Source organism: Rhamphochromis longiceps, linkage group LG17, assembly GCF_057381845.1.
Source record: "Rhamphochromis longiceps isolate RC_006_pf linkage group LG17, R_longiceps_female_GT1.1, whole genome shotgun sequence".
In the NCBI taxonomy this organism is placed as follows: Eukaryota; Metazoa; Chordata; class Actinopteri; order Cichliformes; family Cichlidae; genus Rhamphochromis; species Rhamphochromis longiceps.
The window spans coordinates 25610438-25629158 of NC_140573.1; the positions used below are offsets into that span (position 1 = coordinate 25610438).

An 18721-nucleotide genomic window follows, 5' to 3' on the forward strand; every position below is an offset into this window, starting at 1 on the left:
AGCTCCCGATCATCAATCGCTTGGTCGTGAGGATTTCAAACCGATTTGAAATCCTCCCGACCGTCGTGAGGGTATCACCGCAGCCGCTCACACTGCGCACACGCAAACACATAAATGTCGGTGAAAAAGACGGAGCAGCACGGCAGTGCAGCGTGTGAGCTGAACACAAGCGATGGAGGCACTTGTAGAACTTTGGAAAGCTCATCCGAGCCTTTTTGATGTGGCCTCACAAAATTATCACGACCACAACAACCGTGAAAATAGTTGGCTCTACACTGCTGCTCAATCACAGCTGATCAATGTTTTTCATTAGCAATTTAGCAAAGTTGATGGTGGTGGTGCATGTCTGTGTGAGTGAAAGACAGAGGGAGAGCGAGCGACAGAATTTCTGTTATAACCTTCATTTTATGGACGCACAGTGTGAGCACTCAGGTCGCATCAGAGCATCGGGCCGTATAGTGTGAGACCCTGCATCGTGACCGAAGAACTTCTAACCTCTACGAGTCAATCGTGCAGTTTGAGCAGGAGCTGAATAACGCGACTGAAAAAAATCGCACAACGTAAGCCCAGTTTTAGTTTAGCTTAGCAATGTTAGCTAGGAACAGGGAACAGCTGCCTTGGCTCTGCCCAGAGGGTTTTATTTATTTATTTTTTAAAGCTCCTCTAAAGCTCAGAATCTTGTTTATCTAATCTTTAAAAATTGAGGTGAAATAACACACAGGATTCACTTCCTGTGTTAATCTGTGAGCTTTAGGATTGCTAGTGGGCGGATTACATTGAGTACACGTAGTCAGCAAGCTAAGCTAACTGGCTAAATAAAAAATGTAGAGACAAAGCACAAGTAATAATTCAGCCCTACATTTATTTTGTGGGAAGATCACTTCTTTTCTGTCGCGACTGTTAGCACCAACAGACTAAATAATGGAGAAGTGTGTTAAAGGCAATTAGCCAGGAGTGGGAACGGGAAGAATGGGAAAACTGCAATTATGGCTGTATTTTTCTAAGCTCTGCTGAACCACTGTGTTAAAGTTATAAAGTTAATATATCTGCAAATGGCTTTGCTAGTTTTCTAATAGCTAAAAAAAACAAAAAACAAAAAAACAAAGATAAAAATAATCCTCTGGGGTTTTTTAAAAAATCTGGAGTTTTGAGATAGCAGCAGGAATTTTATTAACATTTCAAGTACAACTTGTGATTGTTTCCCCATGCCAATGGAGTAGTTTTCAGAAGAGCTCACAATCTCTGTGAAGCAGCTCTTTAATTTTAGTTAAATAGAATAAAATATTGAACTTTATGCCATTATATTCCATGTTGACAGGCACAGGTCCGACTCAAAGATATTTTTTTTCAATGACCCTAATCCTTCACTGTATGTCATACCCATTTTAGTCTTATCTGCTGAAGCCAGTGAAGCTGTATCTGGATAAATCTGCAGGTGTAAGTTATTATCAGAAAAATTTTTTTTAAATATACTAAGGCAGACATGTTGTCTTACAATTTTTAGATGATGTGGTTTGTTGGTAGTTGAACTGTGATTTTCAAAATGCTGCGAACTTTAAATGTTGTCAGTTACTTTGGAACCGACTCTGAGTAATAGTTAATTAAATCTATAAATAATAATTACATTGGCTAACCAACACTCATAGGCATAGGCAACCAGATGCCAAAGCAGAAGAGGTTTAAACCTGCATTCTTTTCAAATGCTACCAGAGGGTGACTCCTGCAGATTCAAAATTACTTTCTGTCCTATATAAATTTGTGTGGTTTCAAAGTTCATCTTTTCTGGTTTCAAAGCATCAAGAATGGTAAAAAAAAAAAAAAAAAAGAAAGAAAAGGGGAAAAAAAAGGAATAAATAAATCAGCTCAAGACCTCAACAGGATTTCTCAAACTAGTGGCTGACTTCACAGTGCCCATCTTATATACTGTCAATGTACTCAGGTTTGGGTGAGTCCTTAGTTGTGAGCCCAGTAAGACTGAGGACCATATAATCAATAAAAATGTTATTAGGTAAGAGCGTGTCAACTAAACTATCGACCAGTCAACTCTGAGTCCACAGCCCTACTTTCGTAGGGTTCGTCACCCCGTCTCTATGAGAGTAGCAACGACCTCTTTTTATTTATGTCATTAAATTAAAGATCCAGATTCTAAATATGTTACTGAAATGGGTACATTTGGGATTTTTGTTGGATGTATGCTGATTGTCTACTGTTTGACAAAGGTTGCATTGTCTTGTTTTAAGTAATTTCAATAGCTGGTACTTTGACTTCCAGTTAGGTGAATTATCACCAACACACACATCTGGACAGACAAAAGTACACGATGACTTTTTACAATCTTAATACAATTGGAAGAATCATTGTTCACAGTTATTTTGTCAAGTTATTTGGCATAAGGGATCTATATTGAGAAAATAATTTAAAACAGTAGAAAAAATAGCATTTTGCCTTCTTGGGAACACAACATGGTATATTCATTTCCTTTTTTTTTTTTTTTTTTTAAATTCTTCATGCATTCACAGATTTCACACAGATACATTTACTCGCTTAGACTACTACCTTATTGAAACAGCTTACAAATAAAAACACTATTAAAATGGTGGCCACAAGGCTGTGCAAAAGGGAAGACCTCCAATGTAAGCCCTGCCATCAGTCTCTTAGCCATCTCTTGCAAGTAACAAACTACAAAATAGCACCATTATACAGTGGATAGGATTCTTAATACAGTTTTGTTATATGAAACCATCATGTACAATGAATGATAGTAATGCATAGGTTAACATAATGGGAATACTGTTTGATTATACACAGGCAGAGGAGACAGAGCCAGAGATGAGTCGTCTTGGGCAATTATTATTTTTTTCTTATCGTTTTTTTTTTTTTTTTTTTATTGGGTTTTTTTTTTTTTTTTTTTTTTTTTTGGAGGCTTAAACAAACAGCCGTTTTTGTTAGTCCTCATGCAAGGACTTCTCAGAACTGGCTTTTCATCAAAGTTGGTGTATGTCTGCATGACCTTTGCTTGTAGTTGCATAACTCTAATTTACCTTGTGAGTGCTTTTGTATGTGTATTTGTATTCTGATATGCGAACATCACATCACCAGAAAGATTTGTCCTTGTGGTTTTGCCAACGTTCACCAAATATGTGTGTTTCTTGGGTGCACTCTGCAATGAATGCAGTGGAGGTTTATTCTACTCTTGCCATCAGATAAAGTTGCAAAATTCTCAGCCTTCCTAAGCTAATAAAATATCCAGGTCAAGATCAATCACTTAAATTCATACGTGTGAAGGCTCTGCTTTTTTTTTTAGAGCACTTGCTTTGACTAAACTTTCATAACATCGTGTTTACCCTTGAACACGGGTTGTGAGTGGAAACCTGTGTTCAAGGTTAAACACAGGTTTCCACTCAAACGGAAATGTTGACTGAACTGTTGTCAAAAATCAAATTTGGCTGGGGTGTTGACACGTGAAAGGATGCAGACGACAAACATTTTGCCTGATTGTCATTATTTGACTTTTTCCGCTTCAGTTTGCCAAATGCACTTTGACTTCACCGAAGGACACGCTTCTGAGGGCCAAACGAGAACTCAGTTTTAGCTTCTGGTTAATTTGTTTTTCTGTTTTGGAAAATGTGAAAAATCCCAGTCTTGTTTTTGTAGTACCTTCTGTACTACCTACTTTCTTTAAAATCCCCTCTAATAGTGCTTGAGCTCTTTTTATAATGTTTGGATTGTAGACTCAGTCCTCAGGTTTTGAACACTTCCTGGGGCTTAAGAGAGATTTGGACTGATCTCAAACCTTCCAGCGACTCCTCGTAGTAAGGTTTAGACTTAGGCTCAAGTTAAAATACCTACAACAATGTTCAAACTCTGATGAACCACCTGGTCTTTGTCCTTAAAGCAAACCTTTTTTATTTATTTTTTTTACATAATAAAAATATCCACAGTAATGGATGGTGCATAAAAACAAACTCTGAAGGTAATATATCAGCTTTGAACTGGGGTACTAACTGTTAAATGTGACCGAGCCACAGTCATGCTGCTCTCTGATTGGCTGAGGCCCAGATACGTTCCCATCTTTCCTGGAGCCTGGGGAGGCTGCAGCTCCCACATGGAGGTATAATAAGCTCTTGTTCGTGTCTTAGCAGCTAAACTAGTCTGTTACATTGCATTAACAAAGAATTCCTCCCAGTATGGAATGGTGCAGTGTATAAAATAATCACAACTTTCCACATCAGACCCTTACACACCACCTAGCTCTCTGTTTTCAATCATTTTGAAGAGCTTTTCAGGTCATTATTAGCATCTTCTTTCTTTTGTTTTACAGTGAACCATTCCACAGGGGTACCAGGTAAGGCCACTCCCTTCTCTCCTCCCAAGTTGCTGGGCATTTGTCCATTTGCTCCTTCCCTACATTCTGTAATTCCTGCCCCCCGAACTTCCTCGACTTGAGTTTTTCTGGTGGACTTCCTGCAACAAAAAAGAAACACTTTTTTTTTTTTTTTTTTTTTAGATGTACAGCAGAGATATAGAAGATACCGGATGGCCTGGTCTTCTGTACTTATTTGGTCAAAATTCATCTACCCGGCAGTTTTCATATTGCTTTATCCAACTTGGGGGTCACAAGGGGTTGGAACACATCCCAACTGATATTAGGTAAAAAGTGCAATACACTCTGTGTGGTTACCCATGCATCTTGGGGCTAATTTAGAGAAACTTAGAAATACACACTTTCACATCTATGGCCAGTTCAGAATGACCACTTTACTTAACAACCGCATCTTTGGTCAGTGGAAAGAAATGAAATCAGATATGTAATCTCCAAACAGAAAGACCCTAGCCAACCAGGATGCTCAAACTTAGAACCTAAAACAGCTGCTAACCACAGCAACATGATGGTGATGGTGATAAACAATAATGAAACAAAACAAATTTTTCATTTTTTATTTCTGGTAACTTCAAATAGGAATCAATTTTAGTACCTAACTTCCAAATCCCAAAAAGTTGTTTTCATTCATCTGTACATTACACTTTCAGTGGGAGAAAGGTTTTGTTAATGATCCAACTGTCCTTTTCAGTCCACAATGAACCGAATCAACGTTCTGGTATGATGGAACATGCATCAAGACATTCCAACATCCAAATGTTGGTCTAAAAGTGATCTTGTCTAAGGTCAGTCATATGCCATAAGGATTCTTACACTGGTTAGGGTAACACTAGAGCAGATGGGGTATCCTGGTCTTGTATTCAAGCAACTGACAGCAAGGGGAAATCAGGGGGAAATTGCTTTGGACTGTGCTCTGGAAGAGTCCAGAATCTAGTAATAGTAAAAGCCCTTAAAATTACCTGACCTGACTGCTGATCACTTTCTTCACTCTCAGTGTTTAAATAACTTCTTCTTCCACTAACATCTGCACATCCTAGCCTCTAAACAGGGTTTTTATGTGCCTGAGCCATGCAAGACCTAAGTAAGGGAAAGTACATAAGTAGTTCTGCCTGTACTTATTACAGTACTTATTCTAGTAGATTCTAGGAGTAGTTATCTACTTAGTTCTTAACTCCTTACCTCCCTGCCAAGGAGGTCTGCATATTTTAAATCAACGATATGTTCTTTATATAATTGATTTTTGGACTCTAAATGAATTCAAACAAATGCAGCTCACTGAATTTTTCTTCAACATCCTTCCCTCTACAATGCTTGATTTTACACTCTGCCTCTTCTGAGTGTGGTTATTCTGATCAGACGTGGGCACTCGGATTTCAAATGCATTCAGTCAGAAAACATGCTATATTCGGACAGAGTATGATCTCAACCTTCGAACAGATCTAAAATTGTTCACCACCAACTGCCAGTGATGTACGAACAGCTGCAAACATAAAATCACTAAACATGATATGTATGCTTTGGCTCCTTCCCTTGCATGTGTTGTATTGTAAGCTATCTGAATTTTAGGACATAATGTAAAGTAGCAGAGTGGAGATTGTGCCTGGGGAGTGCCACTGCAGGTCTACCACAAAAACCACTTAGTTTCTTCTTCCGATTCTAATGGTGTTTTTTTTTTTGAGAAAAGAGTAAAAAGCACATGGTTGAATTTTAAAATGCTCACACTATGACAGCGAATCCATATTTAGAAATTACACGTTCTTTAGTTGCCCCCTGATGTTCTAGAACTAGGATTTATATAAAGTTTTCATTTCTTGTAAAAAGATTGCCCTGCTTTTGAAACTCTTACGTCATTGGCGAGATTGCGTGTTTGATAAAGCTTAGATGACAAAAGGACAATGAAACATGAGATCATTTTGCATGCATACCTTGAAGGATGAACTATGTCCAGGTGAAGGTCTCTGTGGAAGAAAAAATAGGTCACTTTAGTTTCTGCTAATTAAGCTATATTACCTTAATTAATCAGGATATTATGCACGTATGTTCTGAGTATGTAACAAAATGTAAATTCAATCCAATCAACAATTTTTAAAATTTATCTGTTTTGATGCTTTGCTCACCTTCTTGTTTTTTGTCTTGTCTGGCTGAGGCGCTGTCCTACGCTCTGTCCCCTTGCTCGCTCTGCTACTAACCTTGGGTGTTCTTGGCATGTCTGTGTGCCGCTGTGAACGCACAGAGCGAGAAATCTTGGGAGTCTTGACAGGTGCACAGTACATCTCAAGGCGCTGCAGCTCACAGCTTTGGAAGCAGCACTCATCCACGATGCCACGTGACCGCCTTGCACTGGGGCCATAGCCTGTTGGTTTATCTGTTTGAGAAGAACGGCAGCAGGTTTTAGACAATGGAGAGACAGAACCAGTTCCATTGCTTAGTTCTAATTTTCTACCCAACAAAATTGGTGGCTAGTGCGCTGAAATAAAGGACTCATTGATCCAAACTTTACTACTTCAGAAAGAAATCTGCACTTGTTTACACGAGCTGGTATAAAAAGGCTAGGTAGCAATATTTTGGCTCTTGAGTGGACTTGAAGAAAAACCATAGATTTGTTTAATGATTTCATATGACTGGATATATTCTAAAAGTATATTTATATAAAAAGTCAGCCAGAGACAACATTTTAAATCGGTTAACAAAACTATTGCTAGCTTAATTTGCTATCATCCTATAGGGAAAAAAAAAAATCTGTTAATGGTAAATGTCCGTTCAGCCAGTAAAATCAGTGTTGTCCGCATTTGTTTACCTGCTTCTAAATTAAGGGAACTTTGATTTGAAATTTAGTACATAATTTAAGTGGTAAATTTGTCCTCATGCTTATGGCCAGTACAGGTTTAGCTGAACCAGCCAAACTCAACAACAAAAATATTGATGTTAGCTAGGAAGCAAAAAGGAACAATGTTGTTTCATGATTTCCGTGCTTTCTACATATAATTGCATATATTTTTTAATTTGTACAAATATAAAGCATAGGCCAGAAAAAACACTTTACATGTGTACAGCTGACAAAACATTTTTATATTAGCCAACAAAATCCGTGCCTTTGTCTATTTTTTCCCAAAATACCCATTGATTTAAAGTTTACTACGCATTTTCAGTTGAAATTGTCACTTTTGAGTCTTTAAATTATGACATTATTATTTTCCCTTTCCTATGCTTCTTATTTTTTTAATAGAATTAATCAAAGACATTCTGGCGATGGCTGGACGCCGACGCCACGCTCGTAATAAAGCTGTGATAACAGCCGTACGGTCTCAGTGACACTGATTTCTTACATGTAAAATTTACAACATATCACATTGCACACTGTGGACTCATTTTGGCAGCTGCATCAATGTAAAAAAAAAAAACTTTAAAAAAAAGGAGGGAAAGGGGTGGGGGAAGGGGGGCAGTCACCCAAATGGTGAGAATATCCTGCTCAGCCATTTTGGCCCAGGTGTCTTTTACATAGTCCAGCGAGGCCAAGCCACAAGTCCCCTGGGCCCGATCCACCTGCAGAAACATCCAGGCAGGCTTTTAGGACCACACCACCATTGGCTATGTCCCACTGTTCATTCACATTTTTATTTGGCAGAAGCACCCTGGAGGCTCGTTCAAATAACACAGATTTTGAGGATGGAGACATGATGCATGCTCACTGCATGAAGTAAAGAAGCAAAGCCAGCTAGCAAAGGTGTTTTGGGTATTTTGCTTTTTGGGGGAGGTTTTTGAGTCCAAATAATACATCTCAGGGCGTGACAGATTTTTGACTCAATGATCACATTTAGTTACAGTGACGCCAGTACTCACTTCCTCTTTTAACTCCCTAACCCCCCAGAACCCACCCTCTTTGGTGGCTTTTAGAAAAACCCAGACTTCCCATTTACAATTCCCTGCTCACCTTGAACAATATAGTCCTGATGGGCTTTTCCCTGTTACCAAATGAAATAATAATAATTTAATATGGCATTTACAAGGAGGAAATGCCTTTCCCTCTCAGAGTTAATAGCTCTTGGCTCAGAAGACTGCCAGTGCTGACAAAGTGCATTAACTTCTGCTCTCTGTCTGCCTTGTCCTGACAACGTTATTTTGAACAGAGAGCAGCTTTCATTCAGAAACAGAAGCATCTTTCTCCTCAGGCCCCCAGACACAAAGCAGAGTGGAGGCTAACAGAGGTGTGAATGAAGAGGAGGAGATGGGGGGTGATAGGGAGGCTTTCATGTTGCTCATCAGGTAGCTGGATGCTAAAAATACCTTGTGCACCTGCATTATTTAGGAAACAGAAGAACTGGATTTACCCAGATCTCAGACTTCTAAACTAGATGTGTGCAAACTAGAAAACTGAAATATTTAAATGGCTGAAAAAAAATCTTGATTTGGATATTTAAACTATTTATTATATACAGTTCAAACGATTGTATTCATTTTGTTTTTCTAAGAAATTCTTTCAGTGCTTGTCCCACTGAGTAACAGTGGGCCAAGCATTGGCTGTTCTATTAACACCTGACGTGAAGACATTTAAAATGAGAAAATTGCGACACTGAGCCCTGGCTGGTGATTATATAATGGTTTCTGAAAGCCAAAAGAGGGGCTGTGCTTCAATGCCTGGCCTGTTTTTCAATCCCCCAACCCCCCCACCCCCCCCCAATAAAGCCTTACAAATTAACATCCGCTATTATTCTGAAAATAGTTTGCCACCCTGCTGCACAAACAGCTGGAAGGGACAGGGTAATCAGCTGGTGCCGGTTGTAACATGTAGGATAATCAGCTCAGGCAGGTTAGGGGAAAACACGCATATAATAATCAGGTCTAAAAGCTTTGGATAACTGCTGTAATCCCCCATCAACAAAGAATTGTTTTCTGTGACTGTTAAATAAGGGTAAATAAAGAAGATGCAAAAAAGGTTTTGCCGATTTTGCAAAAGTCAGTCTGAAGGAAAACTTAAAGAAAGAACGTTTCTTTTGATTATTAAATACCAACTGTCTTTAGGAAGGACCTTTAACAACTTACTTCTTTGCAGATGATGCCAGCCTGTACAAATATTTCTAACCAGAGCAGCACATACCGTACTTGGTGGTGAATTCGAGAAAATAAAGAGAAAAAAGCCAGAGGTTTATTTAGGAGGGCCTGATACACTGGATAGCTATGCATGTCGCACAACCGGTGAGTCAAGGAACCACAACTAACACACACATCTCTGAGAAACCCTGGACATTGAAAAAGCTATTCTTTTCAGAAGTTTTATGAACATTTTGATGTGTTCTGAGGTATTTTCCTTTGTCCATAAGTGTGTTAACTTTGGAATAAGTTCTACCGGTTGTAAACTGAAAACAACCACAGTCTTTGTCCACTACGAATTAGCCACTTAGACATTTACAGAACCTTCTTTTAAGTGCTTTTTAAAGGCCAAATCATAACTTTTGTCTCATTGTATCACTGATATGCACATTAGCACTCAACCCAAAATCTGAAGCCGTGTGGACTAGCACCACTGCAGTCACACCAATTAAAAGTCAAGTGAAAGCTTGTTTCATACGCCATGTGTAGTTTAGTGATGTCTTGCACAACCTTGATCTTGTTCTTGTTTTGAATTTGCACACACTGTTTTCTCTTTTTGACTTTTTCCTGTTGTTCAGCCAAACACAGCAAACTAAGCAGCTCTTCTTCCTCCATCAGGAGGTCCACACGATTTCTAGTGAGCATGTGTGGAACGCGTCTGCGTAGACTTGACCCCGGTTAAATATGTATAGAAGCACTGTTTGAAGTTTAAGTCTACAGCTGGCTGCACAAAAACCACAAATTGGTCTTTGGGGTGGAGTACTTCTTCACCTTGGATGTCACTCTGACAGCATCCTTCTTAACAGAAGCTATGCTATAGTTTTGACTAGCCACAATCTATGTTAGTTTTTCGTAAAGTCTTTCATCTGATGTCACCGCACGGTTCCCTGAAACATCTTTGGTTTGGTATTTGACAGGCTCAGCATGCATAGTGCTCATTCCTCCAAGGAACAGCACCGGAGAGAGATGGCTCGATTTCCTCATTCCAGAGTGGCACAGAAAGCATCTGAGTTTTACAGCTTGGTCATGGTCAATAAAAAGCAGTGGATTCTTGGAGCCAGTGCACTGCTCCTCCTGTGAAGTGTCAGGGAGTTTACGGCTGGGCAGGGACTAGAAAAGCTGCTTTAAGTACTAGAAACTATCCCTTTATCATTGGTACCATGTTTTACGGCTTGTGAGAATTTGAACCTTATCCAAATGCATTATGAATATTTAAAGATGGATTTTTCAGGGTATGTGTTCTTGAAAAAGTTTTGCAACAACTTTTGGAATTTACAAATGTAACGTAATTTTTTCTCATGATCGGTAGTTGGGAGACAAGTTAAGTTATCATTACATGGTTAGTGGTCATGTGTCTGCAAAGCCTCGACACTGGAAGTCTTTATCACCAGTTGGTGGCCATTAAAAAAGATCGCAGGGGAAAGAACTTTGCCTGGAAGCTGCATCCATCTTTTAGATTGTCTGCGGTTAATGCCTGTGTTTGATCATGTATTTCTTCTGCTTATCGTGGAGATAAATGTCATTATTTATTATAGCCTTGAGTATTTGAATAGTTATCGAATTTAGGAAGGCTACATTTCTGCATTACAGACAAATGTAATGTGATCACTGCTGTGCATGAGTCTTTGGTTACACCTAACAAGCGAAACCAAGCCATTTTATGAGATCTATAAAGACAAAAGAACGCCATGAAGAAGATATCTATAAATCTAACTAATGTTCCCCTGTTTTCTTTGTAGAAGGCTTGCATAATGTGAATGAATGAAAAGGTTAAGTATTTTTTAGTGTCCTCAAATCCCTCGAGTCTCAACTTCACCTAATGTACAGATTTAAATCTGGACGACGCCTGCCTGTCCTTTTCATGAGAAGCCTCTTTGTTCCAGTATTTCGCAGCGGGGGTCAGAGATGTTTAGTTTCAGGTCTTCATGGGAAATCGACACCTTTTCATAGCGATGGAGAAGACACAGGAGGGCTTTCTTCGGGCCTTGGTGCCTTCCGCTGTGTGCCCAGGTCCAGTGCAAAACTATGGCGGGAGGGGATGGTGGAGGGTGTCCTGATCATCCTGTAATCCACATAATCCCCTGCTGCTGAGGGACCAGGCCTCGCCATGCGTGAGTCTAAGTGCGTGCATGTGACGTGCTGTTTACACATTCTCCCTCTTTCTCCAGCTCAAGTGGCTCTGAATAAAACTGGCAGGGACAGACACTGAAAAGGAAGTCATATCTCATCCTCCACTCTCCTTTCCACCTTCAACTCACCTGAGCACACTGCATTTTATATTTGGTTGCCTTCTTATTGGGTATTTGTGTAGCGACGATGAGCTTTTGGCTGAAAAAAGGATGGATTATTTCATCTTCTTTGCAGACACTATGCAGAAGTCTTACAGAGTAAGATTAAATATCTCGTGCTCACTCTAAAACAGCTGAATATTTCAGCATGAACTAAAAGTGACTTAGAGCGCGGAGCTACTTAGCACTCACACTTCAGCCAAAAAACGTCCCATAACAGATCTGATTCATGGAATGAACATCCCAGTGAAATCACCCCGCAGTCCTGCCTGCTAAAGCATTACAAAGACAACTAAGGATTTTTTTAGGTCGGGCTAATAATTGGAAAAACTGACTGCAGGTTTTTTTTTCTCTGTTTCATTGACCGCAGTTTGTTTAATTACCCTTTAAAAAAATGAATTTCCACCAACTAATGTTTTCTGTCAGGGTAGGAAATCTGCAGTTGTGAAATACAAGTGTGCTTCACTTTACTGGTGGCATGGCAAAAAGCACTGTGAGCACATAAAGCCCGCTGTTGTTGCAACACTGTCTCTGCACACATTATCAATCAGAGGGCTGCCAAGTTCAACACGGCCAGACTGGAGGGGAAGAGTTCAGGGAAAGGATCACGCTTCCTTTGGCCAAGCCGTTACTCTGCCGCGTCCTATGGACGACAGAGCCCAAATGGATTCTCCAGATATTTTACTGACTAGAAGCAAAGGAAAAGGGATGACAGCGAGAATATGAGAGAGCAAGAGAAACCGAGGACGACGGCGAGAAGCATATTTTCCAAGGCACAGCACCCTGCTGCTCAAACCTTGTCATCTTTTTCAGAGAATGGATGGAGTGTTCATGAAATACGCCTCTTTTTAACAGGAAAAAGTAGCATTGATAGATGGATGCTGTGTAGTCCACTGACAGCTCAGTGTAAGGTAATGTGGGAAAGACAAATACGTTCCACCAACCACCACAAAAAGGTCTGTTCCTGTTTAAGAAGTATATTCTACATGAGGATTCATGAGTTACATTGGCTTCTGTTCAACACTTTCCCATTTAATAAACTGCAGTTAAACTCCGGTATCAGTATCCAACCCTTTGTCACATTCCCACATCACCCGGCTCTGAACACTCTCATACCTTGTCAAAATCCTAAACATATCAAAAACTTTTAAGCTACAGCTGCAGACAGGTCACGGGACCATTTCAAAATTGGAGAAATGAAATGTTCAGAGTTGGGGTTTAAAAAAAAAAAAAAAAAGACTGCTAAGGAAAAAAAGATGCCAAAGTTCAAACCTGTTTACTCAGAATCCAAGGCCTGCACTTATTAAAATGTTATGTTTGATCATTTAAAGAAGAAGACGCTGAAGCCGAGGGAATCCAAAGACCAAAAAGTCTTAACAGGCAGAATACTGGCAATCGGACTGGCTGTCAAGACCACTTCACAGCATGTGGGTATTTCCAGGAGCATCTGGACGAACACGGCTCACAGCTTTGCAGTAGCTTGGTGGCTCTCCAAAAAACTTTCTGGCAAATGCCATACAGAGGCCCTGACGCAGAGAATGATGTGGACTGGTCCTGGAAAAGCTGCAAGGAGCAGGATTCGGGGAGAGGAGCAGCAAGGTGCATGCTGACACTGCTATCTGTAAAGAAATCTATTTACATTCAGAAGACGCAATTCCATAGAATTTAAATTATTTAATTTGTAGAATCTCTTAGCATAACAGCCAGAAACATGGTTTAGGTTATGCAACTCAGACCCTTTGTTAAGGTTAGAGAAGGGGTAAGAGAGAGGTTTTACAGTGATGTGTGAATTGTATTGTGCCTATTTAATTTCCAATCTCTCCGAAACAAAGTCATACATAAACAAGCTGGTAGAAAGCAGGAAATTGATCTGAGAGTAGCTTCTGGCTTTTAAAAGAGAAGCCAACATGGAAGTGCTTTAAACCTGCATTTTTTTCCAGGCCACTAGAGGGTGATAGCTGTAGTTTGAAAAAGACTTCTGGTCCTATAGAAGTCTTTGGGAAAATTACCTTCTGACTTGAGTTCTGTAAACACTTTCCTGCATAATGCACTTTGTATGCAGTGTCAGACGTTTTTCATGACAGGTGTAGCTAGTCCCATCAAAGCACAGTTCAGATGATTCTCAGTGCCAAACGAAAACAGTTGATAGCTGAGCTGATGAACTTGTACAAATCCAGTTGACCAACTCTTATATTTAAGCTGCATGAAGAGTCTATTATATTCTGATACAGCGACAGATAGCTGAAGAGACACCACGGCCAAGCAATGGTTCTTGTTATGTCTCTGTAGTCCGACTGAAGGGCGCAAGTGTAGTTGGTGCAGGGTAATGTAAAATCTTTGTGTTCGTGTAAATTACCAGGCACACAGACGCCTCCTCAGAGCCTCATACTCGCATCACATGACACAAATGGACTCGAGCCTAAAGCATATCCCATCTATTAGTCTGTCCCCAGTTGCTATACACATCTATATACATCTGCACGCCACTTTAGAACCCACTTCCATCCATGGCACACCTTTCCATGTATATTGAAAGGTGGAAAGGTCCCAGAACAGAGCCATGCCACCACATGCAGAGATCTGCAGATGGAAATAACCCTTCAACAATAAGAACCTTTAGAGGGTTGGCTGTAGCTCAGGAAGAGCAGGTCACCTACTGATCGGAAGGTTGGTGGTTTGGTCCCTGGCTCCTCTAGTTTGCATGCCAAGTGTCCTTGGGCAAGATACTAACCCCAAGTTGCTCTCCAATGCATCCATCGGAGTATGCATGTGTGTGAATGTAGTTAGAAAGCACTATGAATAGAGAAGGTTCTTGTGGAATGGGTGTGATTGGGTGAATGTGGCATGTTGTATAGAGCCTTTTGAGTACTCCGAAAGAGTAGAAAAGCGCTATATAAGAATCAATCAGTCCACTTGTATACGTTATGTTATGTTCTTACTAACTGCAGTGCTAACCATGACCTAGTGTGTTGCCGTAATTTTTTCACAAATACTTTAGATTAGTAGAAGTAGCTCTGTGGTCCAAACCTATAATTGCGACTTTGTTCATCACATGAACTGAAGATGAGGTATTTCCTAGTTTGAGGTTGTGGGCCCTGCAGTACCCTTAAAAGCTGGCCCACACGTTGTGGAATCACAGCACCACAGTACTTGGTTTAGGTCAGTTAAGGATTTAAACCCAGCTGTTAAGCATTGTTTCAACACCAGAGTGTATAGACAATATTTGTATTGAAGTCCCTTAAACCTGCATTTTTTTTCTTCTAATGGCCAGCAGGGGGCGACTCCTCTGGTGCAAAAATGGGAAAAGTCGGACTACGTAGAATTCTATTAGGAGATGACCAGATCATCTCCTGCGATCTGTGATTTCAGTAAACACTTTGCTGATTATTGGTTTTTAGCTAATGCAACATGATGATTACGTAGTAAATTATGGTCAAATAGGACCATAAAGCAGGGTAGGTTTTATCATAGGGTGAAGTCTATGCTGCTTGCATTTAGACTAAGCTTGTGAATGCCATCCATTCTCTTCTGCTTATCCAATTCATTTCAATCAGCTACATTTTAGTGATAATTAGGAAAAAAATAATGGGTTATCAAGCCAAACTAAGTTATTGAACGCAGTAAAGTTATCTGCTAAACCTGAGCATGGCTTTAGACCACTACTGCCCACTTCTTCTGGCCTCTAATTGTCCTACACGATAGAAAAGGTATATTTTCAAACTATTCAGGTTCAAGCGAAGGTGAAAGAAATCAATTACTGGAAAAGAGAAGAACTGCAAATGCATTATAGATGCTGCTGATCTCCAAGAGAAATCTTATATCTTCTTCTTCTGTTTTTCGAACTGGCAGCTGACAAAGTCTACCACATGTGGAAAATCTTTCATAACTTTGGGACCAAACCAAACCATTTAAAATGGATTGTTATGACAAAACTGCACAGGAGTCAGAGGGAGAACTAATAATTTTATGAATAAGAAATGACTGTTGGTGGAGATGTGATGCTCGTTGAGGACATTTGCTGAAACTGGCTTAATTGATGGATGCCAGCCAGAGAAAAGTGAATAATAAGCTTCTAACCTTCAGCTCTGTGGGAGCCAACTATACTGTTAATGTACAGTCGTGCTGCTCGTCTCTGACAGACAAAGCAGGATACATGTCCTGAGAAACTCTGGCTGCCGGTGGAACATTGCACCTAACCTTCATAGCTCCATATATCCTGTGCTGCTCTGGGCTAGGTTGTACCCTTAATGGAAAAATTGGAGATTTAAATCCTGGTTTCTTAGTCGAGGGTTTTCTTTGGGTGGCTCTCCCTTCTCTGGTGGAAAAAAGAAAAAACTTCACTGCAACATTTACTTTCTACCCCTCCTTTTTCTTGGAGATAGCCAAATTCCACTTAAAGCCCTTTCCCTCTGGTCACAGCTGCGATTTGCCACCAATAAGAGTTACTTATCATTATTCCATATTTCATCTAACTTTTCTCATTCAGAATTTGACCTCGGTGATGAGAGTAGCATTAAAACAAATGTACAGGGAATTTAAATATAAGATGTAAGAGTGGATGAGGAATGAATGAAGTAAAAAAAAAAAAAACATTAAGGGAAAGCCAAGACGAGATGTCAAACTGGCTGTTCTTTTATTTATGAGCTCGCAGGAGGTGGAGAGCTCTGGGACATATACAGCCAACCTTTATGAATAAATAAAAAGGTGCACTTACTGAAATAAAAGCCTCGCTCTCCACAGACAAACTGCAGCGTGTCGACCAGCTCCGCCCCGCACAGGGTCTCAGGGCCCGCCCCTGTTGCCGTCGGAGTCAGGGTGAGGACGCACAGCAGTAGTGAGAGGGTGTGGCTACAGGAGATACAGCACATCGCACTCTGCGCACAGGGAGAGAGCAAGAACATTTTCACAGCATCATCGGAAAAAGAGTTTCATTTAACCACAACTCAAAGCTTCATGCACTCTTCTCCATTTAGCGCATCTGCTGTGACAGTTTGTTGCACAGTGTCTTGCTCAAAGGCACGTCAGTAAGTGGCAGGGTTGAAAAAAAAAAGGCAGCCAGCTTAAAGTTGGGCATCCAGGATGTTCCATCTGCTAAAAAGGGGAAAGAAACAGATGGTAACTTTACAGGAGTTTGGAGATGTGGAGGAAAATGTATTAAATCCAGACTCGCACTCGGTGCCAGAGTCAGTCAAACAGGAGGCTGAGCAGCTCTGATGCTCCGGAGCGCCTGTGCGTAACCGAGCGGAGCGCGTCCAAATTGAAAACACACTATACCCCCCTCCTCTCCTTCTCGTCCATCCGCCCGGCTTCTGTGTAGTGGGTCTTAGCAAGTTAACAACAATCTGCATTAATCACATTAATTAAATGCAGGCTATCTATCATTAACAACCAGTTTAACATTTAAAATGTGCCAAAGCCTAGCTGTCAGCGCATTATTAGGCGCAAAAGTGCTTCGACACTCAGAAAGGAGAATAAATGAGCTGCCAAGAGATCTTTCCGATCCAAAATGTGAGATGGAAAAAGGCTCTCCCGCCAAAGCCCGCGGAGGAAGCTGACTGGGCCAAATGTACATAATAAAGAGAATAAACACGGAACGTTATCCATCTACATCACAACCGCAAAGTCCCGACGCCCGCAAGTGTTTCTTGATAATCTCTCCTCTCTCCCGCTCTCTGTCTTTCAACCCCGCAGAGGCATCAGGTTAGATATTTACCACGTAAATTATGCAGACTCAGCAGTAATTACTTTGAAAGTTGCACAGCTGCATTAGGGCTTTCTGGTGGAAAAAAGCGCCGGGCGCACGGAAAATGTCCAAATTCATACCTGCGCTGAAAGTCATGCACGATCCATGTCAATGATTTTTTGATTGCAAAAAAAAAAAAAGAAAAAAGAAGAAAAAAGAATCAAAGCAAAATGTAGAAAATATAATTATCTCTGGAAAAAAATAAAATAGATTACCAGGACATGCGGGAGAGTTGTTCCATAAGTGGATGAAAAGGAGAAAAAATGTGAATAAATCCGCACCAATGCATGCGTTCAAAAGCTGTGAAATACAAGCAAGCGATAAGAATCCCCTTTTATTGTTTCTTTTTAAAGTAGGCGAAGATGCTCTGTGCAAATAGTGAGCAAGTGAAGAATCAAGGTGATAATGTATAGTGTCAAAGGAAATCAGGTAAGTTACCTTGAAGACATCACATAAATGCCACTGAAAGGAAAAAGCGCTAGACATCCCCACGGGTCTCCACAAGACAAAGCCCGACGAAAATGAACTTGTTTAAAGTCATTAAAAACAGGGAGAAAGAGGATGAGATGCGGGCAATGTCACATCTCAATATTCCGACTTTGTTCCATTGCGCAGGCTCGTTTTGGAGAAGTGAGATTTAGCGAACAGGAGACGGATTTAGAGAGAAAATCCCTCACATTTATCTACATTACACAGACATTTTCAACAGGAAACAGCTGGGGCAGCATTTGCCTCCTACTCGTCCTAAGTTATTCATTAAGGATTTTGGGCACATATTCAAATAACGTCATTTCTGTTTTTTCTCAGAACGGGATTGAATTTTGATCTCTCTAAGACTTGGTTAGTAGTTCAGATCAGCCCCACCACCACCAGCAGCAGTAGCAGCAGCGGCTCACACTCTTACAAACGCATTATTTTGTGCCCTGAAAGCTCATGAAGGAGAAGTTAAAGACGAGCTGGCGGTTGTGATATGGCTCTTTGCTGTTGTGCGTAATTTGGCACCGCGTAACTGAACAGCAAGTCTCTCCACTAGTGGTTTGATTAAATAAATCATTAAAAACACTTTCCCACTTGGTCACCGCAGTGCTCCCAACTCGAAAACCTCACAAGGAAAAGCTAAATAAATGTGAACCGGAGTGAAAATGTAAAAATGTGACATTTTTATTACAGTAAGGAGCAAACTTGAGCCAGAAAGCCACATGTGAAGCCCTGTTTCCTCTA

The 18721-nt window shown here is 40.4% G+C and overlaps 1 protein-coding gene across 1 annotated transcript; it reads right to left on the reverse strand.

The window, feature by feature from the left end:
- Positions 1-18208, reverse strand: igf1 (insulin-like growth factor 1). The gene is made up of 5 exons (XM_085386001.1): positions 17939-18208; positions 16472-16631; positions 6499-6746; positions 6307-6339; positions 1-4464 (listed from the first exon to the last, which is right to left on the reverse strand). Exons 1-5 carry the CDS (start codon positions 17984-17986, stop codon positions 4405-4407), a joined length of 549 nt encoding a protein of 182 aa, XP_085242127.1. The 5' UTR covers positions 17987-18208; the 3' UTR covers positions 1-4404.
- Between the last annotated feature and the right edge of the window lie 513 nt (positions 18209-18721).